The 20,385-nt window shown below is 31.4% G+C and overlaps 1 protein-coding gene across 1 annotated transcript in view; it reads right to left on the reverse strand.

Moving 5' to 3' along the window:
* The window catches only part of LOC145312956 (uncharacterized), a 51,310-nt gene that overhangs the window by 20,817 nt on the left and 10,108 nt on the right, over nucleotides 1-20,385 (reverse strand). Inside the window, exons 7-16 of the mRNA XM_080152168.1 lie at nucleotides 20,042-20,065; nucleotides 12,269-12,348; nucleotides 11,823-11,932; nucleotides 9,462-9,525; nucleotides 8,575-8,654; nucleotides 7,652-7,690; nucleotides 6,910-6,939; nucleotides 2,258-2,307; nucleotides 1,853-1,951; nucleotides 877-982 (exon numbers count right to left, since the gene is read on the reverse strand). Of these exons, the coding sequence (XP_080008294.1) occupies nucleotides 877-982; nucleotides 1,853-1,951; nucleotides 2,258-2,307; nucleotides 6,910-6,939; nucleotides 7,652-7,690; nucleotides 8,575-8,654; nucleotides 9,462-9,525; nucleotides 11,823-11,932; nucleotides 12,269-12,348; nucleotides 20,042-20,065 (682 nt within the window). The remainder of the gene's footprint in view (nucleotides 1-876; nucleotides 983-1,852; nucleotides 1,952-2,257; nucleotides 2,308-6,909; nucleotides 6,940-7,651; nucleotides 7,691-8,574; nucleotides 8,655-9,461; nucleotides 9,526-11,822; nucleotides 11,933-12,268; nucleotides 12,349-20,041; nucleotides 20,066-20,385) is intronic.

A 20,385-nucleotide genomic window follows, 5' to 3' on the forward strand; every position in this document is an offset into this window, starting at 1 on the left:
TAGATGCTAAAAAATATGTTAATGAGGAATGCCTTCACCATCAATGAGGTAAAGTTTATTACCAGGCATAGTAAGCACTTTCAGATAAATGTTGTGCAATGAAAGAGTTAGACTAAGATTTTTGATAATTGTTAATTAATTTTAAGGTTCATTGGTTTACTTTGATTGTGGTAGCTTTTTAAAAAGATACTATTACAAATTTTTTGGGGGTTTAAAATTTCTAAAAGAAATTAACTAAAACGAAGTGTCAGTTGCAATTTTATATTCAAATTATAATAAAAATTCTATTTCATAGTTCAAAAAAGCAAAGTCTCCTTTGGCTTTGCACTTTAGGATAAGAAAAAAAGTTTCTTTTTCTGCGCTGACACCAAAATTATTAAATCACGAAATTAACACATTACTACATTATTACCATTGCTAAAAGTTTTATGATATCATAATCAACAATTTAATGACGTTTACTCGGTGAGTACAAATACATGATTGCATTTGCTAAATAAATGCAAATTAAGTTGTAAAAAACTGTACATTAAATCTTTTTAAAAATGGGGTTAGATAGTTTCCTTTAAACATTATAAATACATAAAATACCAATTAAATTTAATTTGCATCTATTTATCTGCAAATATACATGCCTATATGTTAATTTTCTGTTTAATTATATATCTTTATTTTTCTTACAAATTAAACATTCAAAGTGTAAAACTCAAAGTGTCTCACAAATCAGTAATGTGACGTCATTAAAATGTTGAAGAGATGTTTTATGACGTAATATATCTGCTTTTGAGACACTTTTTACAGTTAATAAACTCTCCTACATAAATATCTGTCTATCTGTCTAATATCTTCTAGACTCTATATATCTATGTACTATACCTCTATATTATCATACAGGATCCAGCACATAAGCCATTCAAATATCTTAATATCACAGTGTACAGATATATCTACTTCGTCTAATTGTTGTCCACTAGTCACTTCCCTGTAAAATTTAAATTTTTTTAAAAATTTTCTTTTTAATTCTTTTAATATTCAGTTAGAAGCTATAAAACGCAGATAAACGCCTTTTGTAAAAAGTTAACTTTTGAGGCTCTCATTATAGAGCCCTTTAGAACCAAAGAAATGGCTACAGTTTCAAATCTTTTTAAATTGATTAAGATGGTGAGAAGTTTATTCCCCCTACTTTAAGACTATTAATAAAAGCTTTATTTCCTAACGTGTATCAGACAAACAGACATAGATTTTAAAATCCATCGTTTTAGAGGTCATAGAGAATATCATAGTAATTGGTATAGCAGTAAAATCTATGGTCCAATTATTGAGAAACAAGGATGACAACATCCATAAAAGCGAAGCTCTGAAATGGAAGGACAAACGAACATTAACACTTGTAGATTATCATAACTGAATTAGCAGAATATTAATGCATCAGTACAAACAATATTTTATGAAAATTTGTTGCAAAACTGCATAAATAAATGATACTGTTTAAGGACATACTTACATTTTTGGGACTTGTTTATAGAGATGCTTCGCTTATAATGTTGTACCTTGTTGTAATAGGAATCGGTTTTCAAAAAATCAGAAGAATCAGATAATTTTAACATACAAAAATTTGTTGTCAAAAAAGTTAAAAATCAACATGTTTAAAATGGACGTACGGACATTCTGGTATTGTTTATAGAGTTGCTACGCTTTCTAAATTGTACTTAACTACTATACGAATCATCATGCAAAGTTTGAAATTGATAGGACAATTCTAACCTGTTTAAATAAACGAAAAGAGCTAACTCTCTGTTACGGACCGACCCTAATTATAGAAAATCTTCGCTTTTAAAAATGGGAACTTTACCTGAAATAGACCATTCTTTCCAGAAGTATTCTTTGTGGACAAACAAAATCTTTTTGTAGACCTTTGTTTTCATCATAAACATGAATAACTATCTCTCTCCTTAAATATAATATTTTTGTAGACCCTTGTTTTCATCATAAAAATGAATAACTATCTCTCTCCTTAAATATAATATTTTTGTAGATCCTTGTTTTCATCATAAACATGAATAACTATCTCTCTCCTTAATAAACATGATGATTATCTTTACTTATAAAATAATAAAAAGGAAATAAAATCTATTTATTATCTATTTACCTATTGTATAGAAAGGTAAGGAGGAGTGGAGGTATAAAAAGCTTTGTATTGCTACAAAATTGTATGATGAAAAATACAAAGCTTATTTGTTACAAAAATATCACTTACATATCTCTATCTCTTCTAGTAGTTGTACTCTTATCACTTCGAGTTGACATCTAAAATATGCATAAAAATTAAAGATGCCTTCAAAAAAAAACTTACACTAAATTTGCTTAGAAATACAAATAGGTGGCTATTAGATCTTTTCATGAAAATACTCTTTTTCGATTTTTAGTCTTCTGCTAACCTAAAAAGTTACTTTAGGAGCCTAGAAATACATGTACAAAATTTCAGCTCTCTATCTCTACTGGCGACCTAGCGCCAGGCATGTAAAATATCAACAGATAACGGTAGCACGGCGGTTTTAACAATATCTCAGCAATGTGCAGGTTTTAAGCTCTTCTGCATATTTCAATTTAAACACATAAGGACAAAGGTATATTATCCCAAAAATCTTTTGTCAAAGTCTACTCTACACCTAGCGCCAGTCAGTTTTCTAAAATCATGCATTTTATACCTGTGAAAATAGAAATCGCCAGCGCTAGGTGTACAGTAGACTTTGACAAAAGATTTTTAAGATATTATATCTTTGGCCTTATCTAGGCATTATAATTTTTTTTTATGAAATAACGGGATTTCAAAACTGCCCTTTGAAAAGGCCCAAAAAATATCTTTTTTTGTCACTTTTTTCACTGCTTATAGTTACAACTTATTAAGATATTATGCTCAGTTAAAAAAAATCGGCGCCTCCAGCACCAAAACCGGCAAAAACTGGCAGTTAAACTTCTGTGCCCCTACTTGCCCCCCTCTTCGGTAAACAGTAGTTATCTCAAGAAGTAAAAGAGATATCAACACACAGAAAGAAAGCTTTTTAAATAAAACTGAACTAAGTAACTATTACATATTTAATTTTGGGACTTTCCTTCTAGGGGCTTGTGGAGCAAAAGACCCACCCAAACACTAATAATATGAGCAGGGGCGTCCAAGCTTTTTTTATTTTGGGGGGGGTAATTCGGTTTTGGGGGGGTAAAATGGCGCGAAGCGCGCTGCAAATTTTTTTTACCCCCCCTGAAATTTTTACCCCGGGGGTAAAATTAGCTTGGGGAGGGTAATTACCCCCCCTGAAATCTGTTGGCAGGGGTAAAATTTGTTTACCCCCCCCCAAAATTTACCCCCTGGGTAAAAATTTTGGGGGGGGTAATTTAAATTTTATCAAAAATTTAGTAATAAAAATGCGCGCGAAGCGTGCAAAAATTTTTTGTTAGAGATTTTCTTTTTTTGGGGGGGGTATTTACCCCCCTAAAATTGTTTGGGGGGGGTAAATACCCCCTCCTAAATGGTTGGGGGTGCCTACGGCACCCCCAGGGTAGGGGTAAATTTTAAATGGAGGGGGTAATCGCGTCTTGGACGTCTATGAATATGAGTTCTGAGCTTATTTTTAAAGATATCAACCTGATTTTTTTTGAAATCTTTTGTTACCATAATTGAACTCAGTAACATTTACAGATTTCATTTTGGGACTTTCCTTCTAAGGGCTTGTTTGGCAAAAGACCCCCAAAAACTAAAAATATGAGTTACCAACCTAATTTTTTTTGAGAAAACTTTTTTCACATAACCAAACTCAGCAACCTATACAGATTTAATTTTGGGACTTTCCTTCCAGGTGCTAGTGGAGCAAAAGACCCCCCAAAACACAAAAAAATGAGCTTTTTTTTTGGGGGGGGGGGCGCACCCCCAAATTAGTTTGGCGGGGGGGGGGGGGTAACCCCCACTTTACCCCCCCTCTTGGAAGTCTATGAAACTCAGTAATGTTTACAGATTTCATTTTAAGACTTTCCTTCTAGGGGCTAGTTGGGCAAAAGACCCCCAAAATCAAAAATATGAGTTCTGAGCTTACTTTTAAAGATATCAACCTGATTTTTTTAAAGAAAATGTTTTAAATAAAAACTGAACTCAGTAATGATTACACATTTCATTTTGGGATTTTCCTTTGAGGGGCTTGTGCAGCAAAAGACCCCCCAAAACACAAAAAATATGAGTTCTGAGCTGATATTTAAAGATATCAAACTGATTTTTTAAAGAAAATTTTTTTAACATAACCAAACTCAGTCCAAGCTTTTTTGGGGGGGGGGGTAAAATTTGCTTGGGGGGGGGGGGGTGATTACCCCCCCTGAAATCTGTTGGTAAACTAAATTTGTCCCCAGGATATTTTTTTTTTTTTTTTTGGAGGGGTTATTTAAATTTTAATAAAAATTTAGTATTTTTTATTTTTTGGGGGTATTCAAAATTGTTTACCCCTCCTAAAATACCCCCTCCTAAATGGTTGATATCTTTAAAAATAAGTCCAGAACTCATATTTTTAGTTTTTGGGGGTCTTTTGCCAAACAATCCTCTATAAGGAAAGTCACAAAATGAAATCTGTAAATGTTACTGAGTTTGGTTATGTTAAAAAAGTTCTCAAAAAAAAATCAGGTTGATATCTTTAAAAATAAGCTCAGAACTCATATTTTTGATTTTGGGGGTCTTTTGCCTAACTAGCCCCTAGAAGGAAAGTCCTAAAATAAAATCTGTAAACATTACTGAGTTTCATAGACGTCCAAGAGGGGGGGGTAAAGTTGGGATTACTCCCCCCCCCCAAACTAATTTGGGGGTGCGCCCCCCCCCCCAAAAAAAAAAGCTTGGATGCCCCTGCTGAGTTTGGTTATGTTAAAAAAGTTTCCTTTAAAAAAATCTGGTTGATATCTTTAAATATCAGCTCAGAACTCATATTTTTTTTGTTTTGGGGGGTCTTTTGCTGCACAAGCCCCTCAAAGGAAAGTCCCAAAATTAAATGTGTAATCATTACTGAGTTCAATTTTATTTTAAAAAATTTCTTTAAAAATATCAGGTTGATATCTTTAAAAATAAGCTCAGAACTCATAATTTTTGTGTTTTGGGGGGTCTTTTGCTCCACTAGCACCTGGAAGGAAAGTCCCAAAATGAAATCTGTATAGGTTGCTGAGTTTGGTTATATGAAAAAAGTTTTCTCAAAAAAAATTAGGTTGATTTATTTAAAAATAAGTCCAGAACTCACATTTTTAGTTTTTGGGGGTCTTTTGCCAAACAAGCCCCTAGAAGGAAAGTCCCAAAATGAAATCTGTAAATGTTACTGAGTTCAATTATGGTAACAAAAGATTTTTTAAAAAATCAGGTTGATATCTTTAAAAATAAGCTCAGAACTCATATTATTAGTGTTTTGGTGGGTCTTTTGCTCCACAAGCCCCTAGAAGGAAAGTCCCAAAATTAAATATGTAATAGTTACTTAGTTTAGTTTTATTTAAAAGGCTTTCTTTCTGTGTGTTGATATCTCTTTTACTTCTTGAGATAACTACTGTTTACCGAAGAGGGGGGCAAGTAGGGGCACAGAAGTTTAACTGCCAGTTTTTGCCGGTTTTGGTGCTGGAGGCGCCGATTTTTTTTAACTGAGCATAATATCTTAATAAGTTGTAACTATAAGCAGTGAAAAAAGTGACAAAAAAGATATTTTTTAGGCCTTTTCAAAGGGCAGTTTTGAAATCCCGTTATTTCATAAAAAAAATTATAATGCCTAGGGAATGGCTTGGAAGATGAATTTAGGTGTTCTGCATATTTCAACTTAAACACATAAGGCCAAAGATATAATATCCCAAAAATATTTTGTCAAAGACTACTCTACACATAGCGCTGGCGATTTCTATTTTCACAGGTATAAAATGCATGATTTTAGAAAACTGACTGGCGCTAGGTGTAGAGTAGACTTTGACAAAAGATTTTTGGGATAATATACCTTTGTCCTTATGTGTTTAAATTGAAATATGCAGAAGAGCTTAAAACCTGCACATTGCTGAGATATTGTTAAAACCGCCGTGCTACCGTTATCTGTTGATATTTTACATGCCTGGCGCTAGGTCGCCAGTAGAGATAGAGAGCTGAAATTTTGTACATGTATTTCTAGGCTCCTAAAGTAACTTTTTAGGTTAGCAGAAGACTAAAAATCGAAAAAGAGTATTTTCATGAAAAGATCTAGTGGCTATAAAAGGCAAAGAAGTATTATATTTCTTTATGATGAACAAAATGTAACATATTATTAGTTAAAATCTACAATATAAGTGCTAAAAACAAAGTTCAATGTGCCCTAAAAGTTAGCTATCAATATAAAGGAGACAAGATTATGAAGAAATCTCGTAATCAAAGAATCTAATAAATTTATAAGCTAAATATACAATACTTGCGGCTGCGCCCGAAGATGCCACAGAGGGCACTTGGAGTGGGGGAGGGGATGTCAACCTCAACTAGTCTTCAAATTTAGTTTTCAAAAAATGTTTTAAAAATTCCCTTGAAATGAGGGAAGGTGGTAGCCTTCCCCGAAATAGTTATAAACCTTCCCAGAGCCTATTAACAATATAAAGGAGAACAATTTGGGTTCAGCGGTTTGCGTGATCTTTGGGGACAAACCAACAAAATGCCACACAGAAAAATAATCAGTCAAACACAGATCCTGTTACTTTTATAAAAAGGTTCCCAATAATGTTTCTAAACGTACTAGATACTTGAAATACAAGATTGCTTTATGAATTCTTTCTCCTTTACATGAGTTATTATACTATTAGCATTATTGTTGGTACATTTTGTCACACTTAGTTTTATATGTTTATACTTTAACACTCTATTAATAAAACGTATTATGTTACAAAACTCACTGATTTTCTTTTCTTTTTCTCACAGAAACCCTATATAGAATATTATATAGCATGCAACCAATAAGAGAGATTCATTCCACTTCTAATCAAAATTTATAAATCCGCAAAACATTTTGCGGATTTTAAAAAAATCTTTCTGTCTTTCACATTTTGTATTAGACAAAATTAGGCTATGTTAATCAGCGTATTAGATCCATGAAAAAATATAAAGAATGTTCGGGTCATGTTAAGAAAACAAAGTTGCGGGTTTCGTCATATTTTCACAGTAGCTTTCCTCCTCTTTCTAGTCCCTGTGAGGAGCTCTAACTCTGCGGGGCTAATCACCTAACCTAACTTAACCTCACCTAATCTAAAATAACCTTTTAAAAGCTACTGTAAAAATACGACGAAACCCGCAGCTTCGTTTCCTTCACATGAACCTAATCTTTTTAGAATCATAACCTACAAAAATAAATGGACATACCCTTATCATAATCTATTTGAAGATTAGGAAAAACGGATACAAAAAATCATTGTAGTAAAACTTTGCTACCAAAAAGTACAGAAAACAATTGTTTTAAATTGTATGTAATCATTTTGCATATTTAATTGGAAATACGACCTAAATACTTAATTACTTGGAGTACAAAAATAATTAGTATTATTACAGTATAAACTGTAGGAAAACAATATTTTAATTTCATATAAAAAAGCATAACTAGATAAAGCTAATCATTTCATAAAAACAAAATAAAATCTTTACCTGCTTTTTAGAAATCTTTCTACTCATTTTGACACGACCCTAGAAAAGAAAAATATAATTATCCTATTATATAAAGTAGTAAAGTTTTTGTCTAAATCCTGAAAATTGTTGTATTTTTTATGGAATTACTTGGGATGGTTTCAGGCTATTTTGTATTAGATCCCCCGTCTATCCCTAAAAGCTATGGGGTGAAGCAACTAGTCAATTATAAAATAAAGAAAAAATTTATCATGGAATAACATCAGAGTTTGACAATAACTAAATATTTTTATTTGGAGTTATACACAAAACTTAAGACCGAAGATAGAGAGTAAGAAAGAAAAAGAATCTGCACTACGGACCAGGCCATTTTCACAGACAGACACAAACACTTATGCAGTAGCTTCGCTTCTAAAAGTCAAAGCATGTACAAAATTGCGTCAAGTCTTTTCTATTTAAAAACTATTTTCACAAATTTCAATAACGGCCAATATTTTGTCTAAGAGTTGGATAAAAATAAATACTTTTTCTAGTGAGAGGTTAGACTTCTTTTTAATTCGATTCCATTGTTTTTATACTTTTTATGTACCGAATGTTTTTGTTTGAGAAATACAATTCTGAAAGATATAAATAGAAATCATGAAAAAGTATAGGTTAATAACAAATATTTGAAATAGTTTGTCGTAAAAATTTAAGGAGCAAAATTAAATCGAATATTTATATTAGTTTATCTCCTATACATTTAGAAATTAATTAAAAATAATTAACACAAGCGTGGGGCCCTTTTTATGCTAGGACTGCGGAGCTGAGAAGTATATTTAACTGTATCAATAAATGGCTCTATTATTATGCCAGAATCTCCCCCCCCCCCCCATGCACCTTGATACTTACATACGTACAGATCCTAGTTAAAAAGATGCTGTGCTCCCAATACTAAAACAAACCTGTATCAATGACTGGCTATCTTGTCTCATTATGCCAGTATCTTCCTCCCCACCACCTGGATACTGCAGGGTTGGATCATCTAAATTAATGTATTAACCCGCATTTGGATTTGGTTGTACATGTTAAAAGTATATTTTATTGAATATAATTTTATTAATTTTATGCAGTTTGACTGAAGTAAGGCGTTTGATAACTTAAATTCAATCCTACGGTTTCATATTTTAATGCAATACGATCACAGTTATTTATCGCTTTTCGCGGATAATACAATAAAAAGTGTAAGATAAATAACATCTGTCTATCTTTTTTTTTATGCATATCTAATTAACTAACTATCTATTTATATATCTATAAATCTCTTTAAAAATCTAATAAGCTATATTACTTGGAAAATCATTGACACATATGTTTCTAGTTTTTGGAGAGTTAACACTATGTATCATCTATCTATCTATTTATATACCTAAATATATATCCATCTATGTATCTATCTATTTATCAATCTAATTAACTATTTTATCCTGGAAATCATTGCACATATGTTTTCAGTTTCAGTCATCTAACTATTTATCTATCTAATCATCTACATATCTATCCATCTAGCTATCTATCTATCTAGATATATATCTAACTATCTTTCTATCTATCTATCCATCCTACTTTGGAAATCATTGACACATATGTTTTCAGTTTCTGCATAGTTATCACTACCAGACGTTGCATCTATCTATCTGTTTATATGTCTATCTTTCTATCTATCAATCATTGACACGTTTTATGTTTTTAGGTTCTGGACAGTTATTACTATGTGTCATCTATTTATCTATTTATATGTCTATGTATCTATCTAATTATCTAACTATATATCTCCATCTTTTCATCCTACCTTGGAAATCATTGACACATATGTTTTCAGTTTCTGGACAGTTATCACTACCAGATGTGTCATCCTAATTAGAGAACAATTATCAAGTAACAAATATACAGTTATCAAGAAAGGCCATCTATTGCATCGTATTATAGATATCTTTCTGTAAATTCTCTATAAATACTATACGATACATGATTTTTGGCTAGGCACCGGTTTCAATTCATTTGATATTAGTTGGTTTCGAAGCCATACTGCAAATATTATAACAGCCGGTTCATCAGCATTTACAAAAACAGCTCCAGGCCGCTGCTGTAAAATGTAAACTATTAGCAGCTGAACAAAGCTTGAACGTTTTGGAGGAATTCCTAGCCAGGCACCTAAAATCGCAGCTATCGAGTGATCACATTGGGGAAGGTGGAGTTACCCTCCACAAAAATAGCTATAGAAATTCCCTGGACCCATAAGAAGCTTCACTGTAAAGAGGAACTAGTAGTTAGCGAGATCTTCAGTTACATACAGACACATAGACTATCATCAGACATCATGTTACTTTTATACAAGGATTATGATTCTAAGATAAACACAAATTTCTTAACTAATCATGATAAGTTTGCCAGTCAAGTAAGTCTTTTAAAGTCTTGGCAGCCTGCTCGATCAAAAGGCCAGTACTAACTGAACATAATTTAAGCCCTTGCCCTTGCTGTCCATATCATAGTGGTTATCTTTAAATGAACACTCATTAGCTTTTATTTATGAATATATTTTTTATGGAAATTAAAATTTGTGTATTTGTTTAGAATATTATATGGGGACGTCTTAAACTCTTTAAACACAGATAACAATAAATGAAGATTAAATTTACTATTTATTAATCAACAATCGGAATACATTTTAGGGAAATCCCGTCAGGTTTGGGCATCACATTTATAAAAACCACATGGTTAAGGCCCTTTAAAAAGAGGAGGGTTTCTGTGCTATCTAATGTTTATTGCGGAAAAATATCAATCATTATTTTAAAATATAGTTCATCAAAATATTTTTTTAAAAAGTTTTTAAGAAAAAAATAAGGTTACAGACTCTCCCTTTAAATGCACATTTATAATTTGTAATCTTTTCTTATAATAGGAAATTTGATTGGTAAATAAAATTTATAAAATTTCAGGGGTAAATATGATAGTTTTTCACGAAAAATAATCAATGAGAAAATTTATAGAAACCTACTATTAATTAGTAATAAAACATTAAACAATTATCAAAATGTTTTTTTTAAAGAAGAAAATTGCGAGTACCAAAGTACAATGTAATAGTCTTTTTAATATAAAGAAGGATAGCCAGATTAGAAGCCTTTTAATAGATTTTATAAATTTTAACTCTTTCTTTATATTTAAGCTTTTGCTCATATAATTGTTACTTTCTTATTTGTTTAAAATTAGGACTATGTATTTCTGTCCAAAGGTTAATTCAATATATTGCTGTACTATCTTTCTAAGCTTGTATAGATGTTGTAATTCTTGTTTAAACATGAAACAACCACTTTACTTTGCTATGTCATGGAAAATACCCTTACTATCATTTATTAGAAAAATAGCAAGTTTGCCCCTAGCCTCTAGGGGCTTTGCCCCAAAAGGTTTAATCAACCTAATTTTTTCGTATTTTAGATTAATAAGAAAAATTTGAAGAAAAAAATTATTTTGTGGGGGATTTTTTTTTTTTTTGGGGGGGGGCGGTTGGTCTTCCCCACTATTTTAATTTTAGTCTTAAAAGAAAAAACCTTTTTTTAGGGGGGGCGGAGGGTATTTTCATTTTTTTGAGGGGGTTAAGGTTGTCTTACCACCCAAGAAAATAGTTATAAACCTTCCCGGGACCTATGAGAACTTACCCTGTAAAGTAGAAAAAACAAACAAACATCGTTACTTTTATAGAAAAATAATAATGTAATTATTGTTTCCCGACCTTCAGACAGACACAAAACTTTTCTAGTTTTAATATACAGTTCCAATGTCAAAGTAATAACTTAGAGTTAAAGTAATTAGTTATAGGTATATAATGTTGGATAAATTCATGTTTTTTTTTGTAGCGAAGATTATCTGTAACTTTCCAAAGTTATAAATGCTACTATCGGCTACGGCCTTGGAGGTCTCTAGAAACATTTGAGAAGGTAAAGGGGTTAGTTAATCCTCCACTACGAATTTTAGTTTTAAAATGTAAAAATATTTTTTTTCAGTTTTGTTTTGAAGAGAAAAATAGCATTTTTCTAGTGGCTATTTATCTCGAAAATTGGGGTGAAGGGGGGTGGGAGGGTTAATGTTTTGAGGTACCAGTATCGAGTGTCCAAATTTAAGAGAGGTGGAGAGGTTCTGCGGCTATTCAATTTACCTTTGCATACGTAGGTCCAGACCCAACCAGATGGGGAAAGAGGGGGTCAAGTAAACCCTCCCCCAACACGTTGTTCAGCTCATCTAGTATTAAAGATCTCATCTCACACTCTAAAAAATAATAATATTTTAGCATTTAATATCTTACCAAAAAAACCTATTTAAATCCAACGTGTTGACAATTTAAGACATTCCCAAAATAAGATGAATAGGATAATTATATCATAAAAAAAGCTGTTGTCTAAAAATTTTAAAATCTGCATGTTTTCAAGGACGTACAGACTTTCTGGTATCGATTATAGAGTTACTACGCTATTCAAATCTAAATGTAACATGAATTATACCAGGTTCTAAGAAAAGAGCTAACTGTTAAGTACCTACGGACGGATGAACGTACAGACCATAATCATATAATAAAAGCTTAACTTTAATAAATGAAGAACTTACCTAATGAAGTGTCCCTATGTGTTTCTAGAAATTTATCTTTTACAAATTCAGGATCTAAGACGTCACTCCAAAGAGAAGTACTGAAATAAATATAAATAATCATTAGAATAAGAAATTTATCGCATCGTATTATAGTACAGTTTTCCGCGGATAAGAAATTAAAGGTTCCCCAGTGGCCATGCAAACAAACAGGACTATTTTAATGATTTGAATTTTTTATGTATCACAGCTGGTTTTAATCCTTACGAGATAATTGGATTCAAAGCCATTCTAGAATTGGCCGGTAAAATCCTTGTTTAACCCTTACAGATCGGGCCCCAATTACCACCTTAATAGATCAGGGGGGGGGGCTAATTTGACCCCCCCCTCTATCATGGCTCCTGTTACAGTTAGAGGCATAAAAAAATTTTCTGGTGGGTCATGTGCATATTTAGAGAAAATTACTTTTTCTAGTCATAGCGGTCAGACCGCTCCTTAACCGCTTTTCAAGGGTTAAAGATTCTGGCAGTAATCTAGCATCTAGAGGCTATGTAAAATTAACTAAAAATCCATCCTTCAAATAAAAAATAAATTATTCCGGATAGAGATTCAGACGTACGGAATAATCTTAATACTTTAAAACATAGTATGAGTACATTTAATAATCTACACCTTGCTATGGTCTATTTAGAAACAAATATCTAAAAATACTATGAGATATAAAATAAAAGCATTTATTACAGCAATAGTTAGTGAAGAATAATTTTTTTTTGTCAAAGTTTTTCTAAAAGCTTATTAACAAAACTAAAATTGATTGAGTCATATCAAATCAATAATTATGTTCACCTCGTCTTGGAGATCTTTATCCGTAACTTACGGCTTCACCTTTAGAGGCATATAAGGGCACTTGAGAGTGTAGGGGGAAGTCGATTCCCCATACTTTTAGTTTTCATTTTTTTCTAGGGGCAATTTCTCTTGGACGGTTGGTCGTATCCTTCCCCAAAAAGTTATAAACCTTCTTCAGGGCTTGTGAGAAGCTACACTGAAAAGGAGAACCATAACGGTTCAGCGGTTAGAAAGATCCTTCAGTACACACAGAGAAACAAATAAATGTCCTGATATACATTTATATAAAGATTAAAATTGTTACTACATGCGCGTATAACAAAAATTACCGATAGACCAACAGACAAATTCTGCATAATAAAGAGAAAGTTATATTAAACTTTTTTTCTTATAGTTTTCCCCAATTAAAGAAAATGCAGACATAATTTCTTGAAAAAATTAACCAATTAAGTAATCCGTTACTCAAAGTGTCAAACTTTTTATTAACAATGAACTTAGAGCAACCATGGAAAAATTGTTCGTCTTGAGTTAAATGACAAAAGTGATAAGTAGATAAATTTTAGCAACATCCATCCCACTTTCCATTTTTTTCATCAATTTTTGTTGTTGTCCATATTTGACTTAAAGACCTACTTTTGCACCTCAAACGAAATAAAAATGTTCTAAAATGATATTCTAAATGTTATAGAGCAGCTGTGCTTCTAAAATAGAAGTCTATAATAACTCTTTTTATGATGTTGAATGAAAATCTAGCTAAGCCCAGTTTAATCCAGGAATGTATAAGCAAAATTTTGTTGAAAAGATTTTGCTTTTACTTTTAGAGAAGCGAGCATTTTCTATCTGAAGGTTTTGTTTTCCCGTCAGTAGGGTGTGACGGATAGCTATGATTGATAAAATTATGCATGCTTGAATTTTTGTGTGAAATTCCTAAAATTTTAAGAATTAAATTTTATTTACTGTATAAGTTTCTTTGATTTTGAATAATTCAAAAAAAAATTGTTAAATCTTCGAAGAAATATTGATTTCAAAAGCCTCTAAGGGTGGTTAAAGGAGATGGGGGAAATAGCCTAAAACCACAAAAAAAGAAATTAAAGATTTTCGCTGTAGTGCAACTAAATATTATGACCAGTATTAGCTAAAGACAAAAAAAATAACCTTAATACTTTAAGTATATACTAGAGGCTACTCGCCTAGTATTAAAATGAGCAGAAATGGACTAAAAAAAGGCTCAAAACCGTCCTTGGACTTAAGACTAAAAATCTTAAATAAGATAGCCTAAAACCCTCACGGTAACTATGTAAAGCTTACATGAATATAAAACTTAATTGGTTCATTAGTTATTCAGATATTAAGCTTCAGACAAAAAACTTTAACTTCTGTGTGTCAAATGTTCATGTATTCGAACTCCCAGGGTTCTAAAGGGATAAGAAAATAAATTGATGTATAACATCCCAATACACAAAAATATCCATTCTGTAGATTACAATTGGTGGTCAAAACGTTTGAACACTCAACTTGATGAACTAACAAGTCCCCAAAGTTGTCAAGCCAACGAATAATTAAACGTTATTTAAAACTTTGGGGACTAGTGTAATAAACTGCCTAAGGTCCCCTCCCGCTGCCAGCCGAACTGTTTTCCTCCATGTTGTAAGTGTGAAAGTGACGGAATATTTAATTATTCTAATGGATTTTATCACTTGCATTAACAAAAACTGAGGATAGATTTATTTACAAAGATTCAAGGAAAATTATGTCCGTAAGCAGAATTATAATATCATAAAGCTGAAAATAAAAATATTTAAAAAATTAGTGAATTTATTTTGATAAATTATTTAAGCCAAAAATTTATATTTTTAGAAGTTTCCCTTAAAGTGCATAGCCAAGTACTACCTCCTTCCTTATTTAAAAAAAATATATTGAAAAAATTGGGGGGGGGGGCAGAGGCAGGGGTGTAGCCTTTCGTGTGTTTTGGTTTAGGTTTATGTTATGTTATATAGGGTACAGTTTACAGAATACTGTTTAAGGACATACTGATATTTTTATGATTTAATTATATAGAGATGCTTCGCTTATAATAATGTACCTTATTGTAATAGGAATTAGTACTCTAAAAATCAGATCAATCGGATGATTATATCACATAAAAAACTGTTGCTAAAAAAGTTGTTTAAAATGGACGTACGGACATTCTGGTAACGATTATAGAGTTGCTACGCTTTCTAGATCGTACCTAACTACTCATGCAAAGTTTGAAATCGATAGGACAATTCAAACATGTCTAAATTAATGAAAAAAGCTATCCGTTACGTACAGACGTACGGACTTACAGACGTACGGACTTACAGACGTACGGACGTACAGATCGACCCTAATTATAGAAAAGCTTTGCTTTTAATTATTGTGCTGTGTATGAAACTTGTAGCCAAGTGAAATCCTGAAACAAAAGACAGTTAATGCATTTTCAAGAAAAGGTAAATGTCAAACAATTTTATATAAGTAACCAGGGACATTAAAGTGTACTTTGTCTCATATCTATCTATGTATTTTTTTGGGGGAGGGGTTTGTGTGTGCGAATGGGGCGTTTGTCCATATTTAGGTATGGAGACCGCTCTTCTATGAGTACTACTAAAACCTAATTTTAATGCAATACACATAGACATTCTCATCGTCGGTTCGTTTGTTTAGAATGCTTAACCCTCTATTCCCACAAGTATAATACGAATTTGGTTGAGCTGGTGGAGGCTCAACAAAAGACCCACGCGAAGTATTATGTTGCTTTAACCTAAGAATAAATGGTTGGTTTTGATATTCGATCAGAATCATATAAGTATATTAAGTATTAAGGAAGGAAAATGATTTTATAAAGTGTATTTATATCACAAGTGCATAAGTTAAGTATGGAAATATTTACAGGATAAGTGTTAAAAATTATAAGTAGAGTAGGACAGAAATGTGCCCTAAGTCCCAAGCAGTGAATTGTGCTAAGTGTTAGAGTTCTAACATAAGGCCTGAGCTCAATTCATGCTAAGTACTAAGGGGCCTAAATTTAAACTACAATGCATGCCAAACAACTAAGTCATTACCTTTTTAAAGCCAGAAAGAGAAGTTGATGGTAGGAGAGTTAGTAAATAACTGAATAAATTCAAGAGGTACATGCTATAACATTAGCTCTGGACCAGGATTTTAGTGTTTGTCTGTGCAATTAAATATCTGTGTGTTAATATGTGACGTAAATCAGGCATAGTTGTAGGCATACATATATGTACTGGTTGTTTATATGATTACATTAACTATAAACATAATATCTTTAATAAACATATACTATTAGCAAATCACATACAGATTACCATGAATAGGCTTTCATTACCCATATATGGTGTCATATAGGTAGAAACAGGCCTATGAGTGCATAAATTGATACAAATAATGCCTTGGGCCTAGCTAAAGTAATTGTGTCTTGCCCCTGAGTGCTACTAGTTAATTGCAGGGCACGTGTCAATCAAAGGTTCATAATATGATCTATATAGTGTTGATTTTATATCAAGCATAGATAGATAGTTGTGGATGCGAAGCATTTCTGTAAAAGTCTCATATGTACGTTCAAAGAATTTGAAAATTGAGGATCGCATCTCCAGGTTAACTTTCACAAACAGAATTTTTTATTCCAAGGTATAAAGCTCTAACCTCTCGTGTCACAAAGTCTTAAAAGTGATTTATCATATTCTAGAAACAGCGTATAGTGTCCAATAAAAAAACATACAATACAAATGACTAATGATAGGCCAGTATACATTGTACTTGACCAATGGTATATTGCATACTGACCTATCATTTGTCATTTGTATTGTAAGACGTCATTTTTTATTAGACACTATACGCTGTTCTATTCTAACCAAAGTTAGTATGCATTTGCATTATGCAGTTGAATCAAAATTGAAAAATGTTTTAAACTTTTTCAGCATTGCTTTCAATCTAATTAATACATGGTGGATTATTACCGGTTCTTAGCTATAGTATACTGTAAAATCATGTATCGTATAGTATTCTAAGTAAGTATGTGATAATAGTTATTTCGTATTATAAACGGCTTTCCGCGGATATAGAATGTACAATTATTAGATTAAAACCAGTTTTTTTTAGCCCCGAGGTGTCGAAGGCACGGGCTAAAAAAACTGGTTTTAATCTTATGATTGTACATTTTTATATTCGTAGAAAGCTGGATATAATACGATGCTAGACATAGTTTTTTCGTATGGATGAGAACCGTTTCCTATCCACCGGATTCGAATGAATACGAGAAAATAGATTATTTTCAAATATATATCCAGTAAATCCATGATTATTGTTATATTGCATTTTTCATTGTTTATTTTTAAGTGTTTTAATGAAATGACAATTTTATCTATACCTCTGTCATATTACAATTATGCTCATTTTGATAATCTATAGTCCCAAATAGTTACAGATAATAAAAGTAGCTCTTTAGATTTTTGTATATTATTGTTGTTTGTTAAAAAGCAATTATACAGTGCAATTGTGCTGTTTTATAAAATCACCATTTTAAGGTTTCCTATCGGAGTCAAAACTTTTATAAATCTTGTTATTTCAGTTTTGCATTTTAACTGATATCCATTAAATAACATAATCAAATATCTAAAAATTATTTTACTGTTTAACAAAAATAACTACCTTCTAAGCAAGCAAAGCAGTTAAAACAAGGATGACAACATCCATAAAAGCGAATCACTGAAACGGTAGGACAAACGGACATTAACACTTGTATAGTGTCAGAACTGAATAATCATAATATAAGTGTATAAGAGTCAAAGCAAAATTGTAAGTAAATTTGTTGAAAAACTCCTTGGTTCAGGATAATGTTTATATGGACATACTTACATTTTTAGGACTTGATTATAGAGTTGCTTCGCTTATTACATTATACTTTGTTGTCCCAGGAATCAATATACCAAAAATCAGATCAATCGGATGATTAGATCACATAAAAATGTGTAGTTAAAAAAGTAAAAAATCAACATAGTTAAAATGGACGTACGGACATTTTGGTGATGATTATAGAGTTGCTATATATATAAATCGTACCTAATTACTTAAGGAATCACCATGCAACATTTGAAATCGATAGGACAATTCTGACATGCCTAAATTAACGAAAAAAGCTATCCGTTACGGACGGACCGACCCTAATTATAGAAAAGCTTCGCTTTTAAAAACAATAAGAACTCTTACTCAATAACATAAATTTGAGGAACACACCAGAGGTGGATTCTTAAAAAAAAATTGCCCCACTAAGCGATTAGTTTTTTTTTTCGTGAAAAATCCGCCAAAATCACATTAAAAATCTACAAAAATTGAACAAAATCATAGAAGGGTTATTAACATAAGATTTAAAAAAAAAATCTAGATTTTTTATGTGATTTTTGAGAATTATTCACAAAAACAATTTTGCCCCACTAAGCGATTAGCAGGGCACATTTTTTTAAAGAATCCACCTCAGGTCCTTATAACGCTTAATTGAGTTTATGATCATTTAGTCCTATATACTACAGACAACTAACTATAGTAATGAGTTTTTATGCCAGGACATTTCCCCTCTAACATTACATTAATAGGTATAAATTGTAACGTCTTAACGCAGATTTGGGTTAGAGATTCGAACCTATCTTTTTCCTTGCAATGAGCAGATCCACTATGTTTTTCTTGCAGATATAGACATTAAGAGATATAAGTTTTCCGGAATTTTAATGTAGGGAGTAGATTTGAAATCTGCATCAAATTTTAAGGATTTTTTATAAAATTCGTTTTTTTGTAAAATTCTTTATCTAAAAGCGAAAATACATTTTAAGTTAATTAATTTTGACCAATAGGATAGGTGGATTTTAAACTACCTGCTTGATTTTTAAATCTTCCAATCACAGATGCCAAAATTAATTAACTTAATTTGTATTTCCGCTTTTAGATAAAGAATTACACAAAAAACGAATTTTATAAAAAATCCTTAAAATTTGATGCAGATTTCAAATCTACTCCCTACATTACAGTTCCGGAAAACTTATATCTCTTAATAGACATATTAAAAGAAAAGATAAGAAACACATCTTTTACTTGTTTATCATGACTTGTAGGGTATCTTTACTCCAAATACAAACAAAACTTATGAATATGCTGATAAGAAAAAAGCATCTAAATCCAAATTTGTCTTTGTTTAATTGGATATTTAACACTGAGAAAATCTAAAAAGCAAAACACATTAAAAACATTTAATTTAAAAATATATAAAAATTAGCAGGAGATGAAATTGTAAATATAAATAGAGACAGAATTTCTGAGGAAAAATAGTATTTTCCCTTCAGATGCATTATCCCTTCTTCCTGTCTATTTATGATTTAGTAGCGTACTGGTGCAGTAATAGATAAATAAAATAATCAGGGACAAGGAATAGTTAATCGAAAGAAAAACCATTTTACCCAAAATTTAAGCCAATTATTCGAAAAATCTTTGCAATTAGCATGCTATGATTATTCAATTCATCGATTATGAAAATAATTTAATACTCAAAATAAACTTAAATATTAACAAACTAACAGCTTCGCCCATAGGATCTAGGAACTCTGAATTCAAAGTGTTAGGAAAGAACAGAAGGATAGCCTAAAACCATCCTAAGACTTAAATCTAAAAATGTAATAGGCTAAAACCACCATGGGACCTATAGGAAGCTTCATAAATTGATCACTCAGTAGTTATTGATATCTTAAGCTACAGACAAAAAAACCCTTACTTCTTTACATAATAGAAAGTAAAAATTGGCGTAATGTTTTGGGTAAAATAGTTTTTTTTTCTTAAATGAACAATCCCTTATCCCTTAAAATACTGTATTCTAAAAGTCCCATCATCAATACATATTCTAAAAGTAATTTATTTTTAATTTACCCATTTCCTCCGGTTACTCGGCTACTATAAAAATAATATTACTTTGTTATTTGGAATACTAACATTTTATTACTTTAATATAAAGTAAATTTTCTGAAAGTTTCTAAAAATATATAAATTTAAAGAAACAAAAACAAATATTGTAAATTGATGTTACATAATTCAAGAGAACCGTAATAAACATTATTTACAAGCCTAATTCATCTAAAGGGACAGACAACCTCTAGTTATATAGAAACTGTTCTAGTATAAATGTCGATTTCAATCGAACCTACTTTTCTATACACTGTAGTGCCAAACCCTGCGGAATGCAATGTATGCAATTTTCTAAACTTTACTTCCCA

The sequence above is a fragment of the Acartia tonsa genome, chromosome 3 (assembly GCF_053477335.1).
Source record: "Acartia tonsa isolate MP-2025a chromosome 3, ASM5347733v1, whole genome shotgun sequence".
In the NCBI taxonomy this organism is placed as follows: domain Eukaryota; kingdom Metazoa; phylum Arthropoda; class Copepoda; order Calanoida; family Acartiidae; genus Acartia; species Acartia tonsa.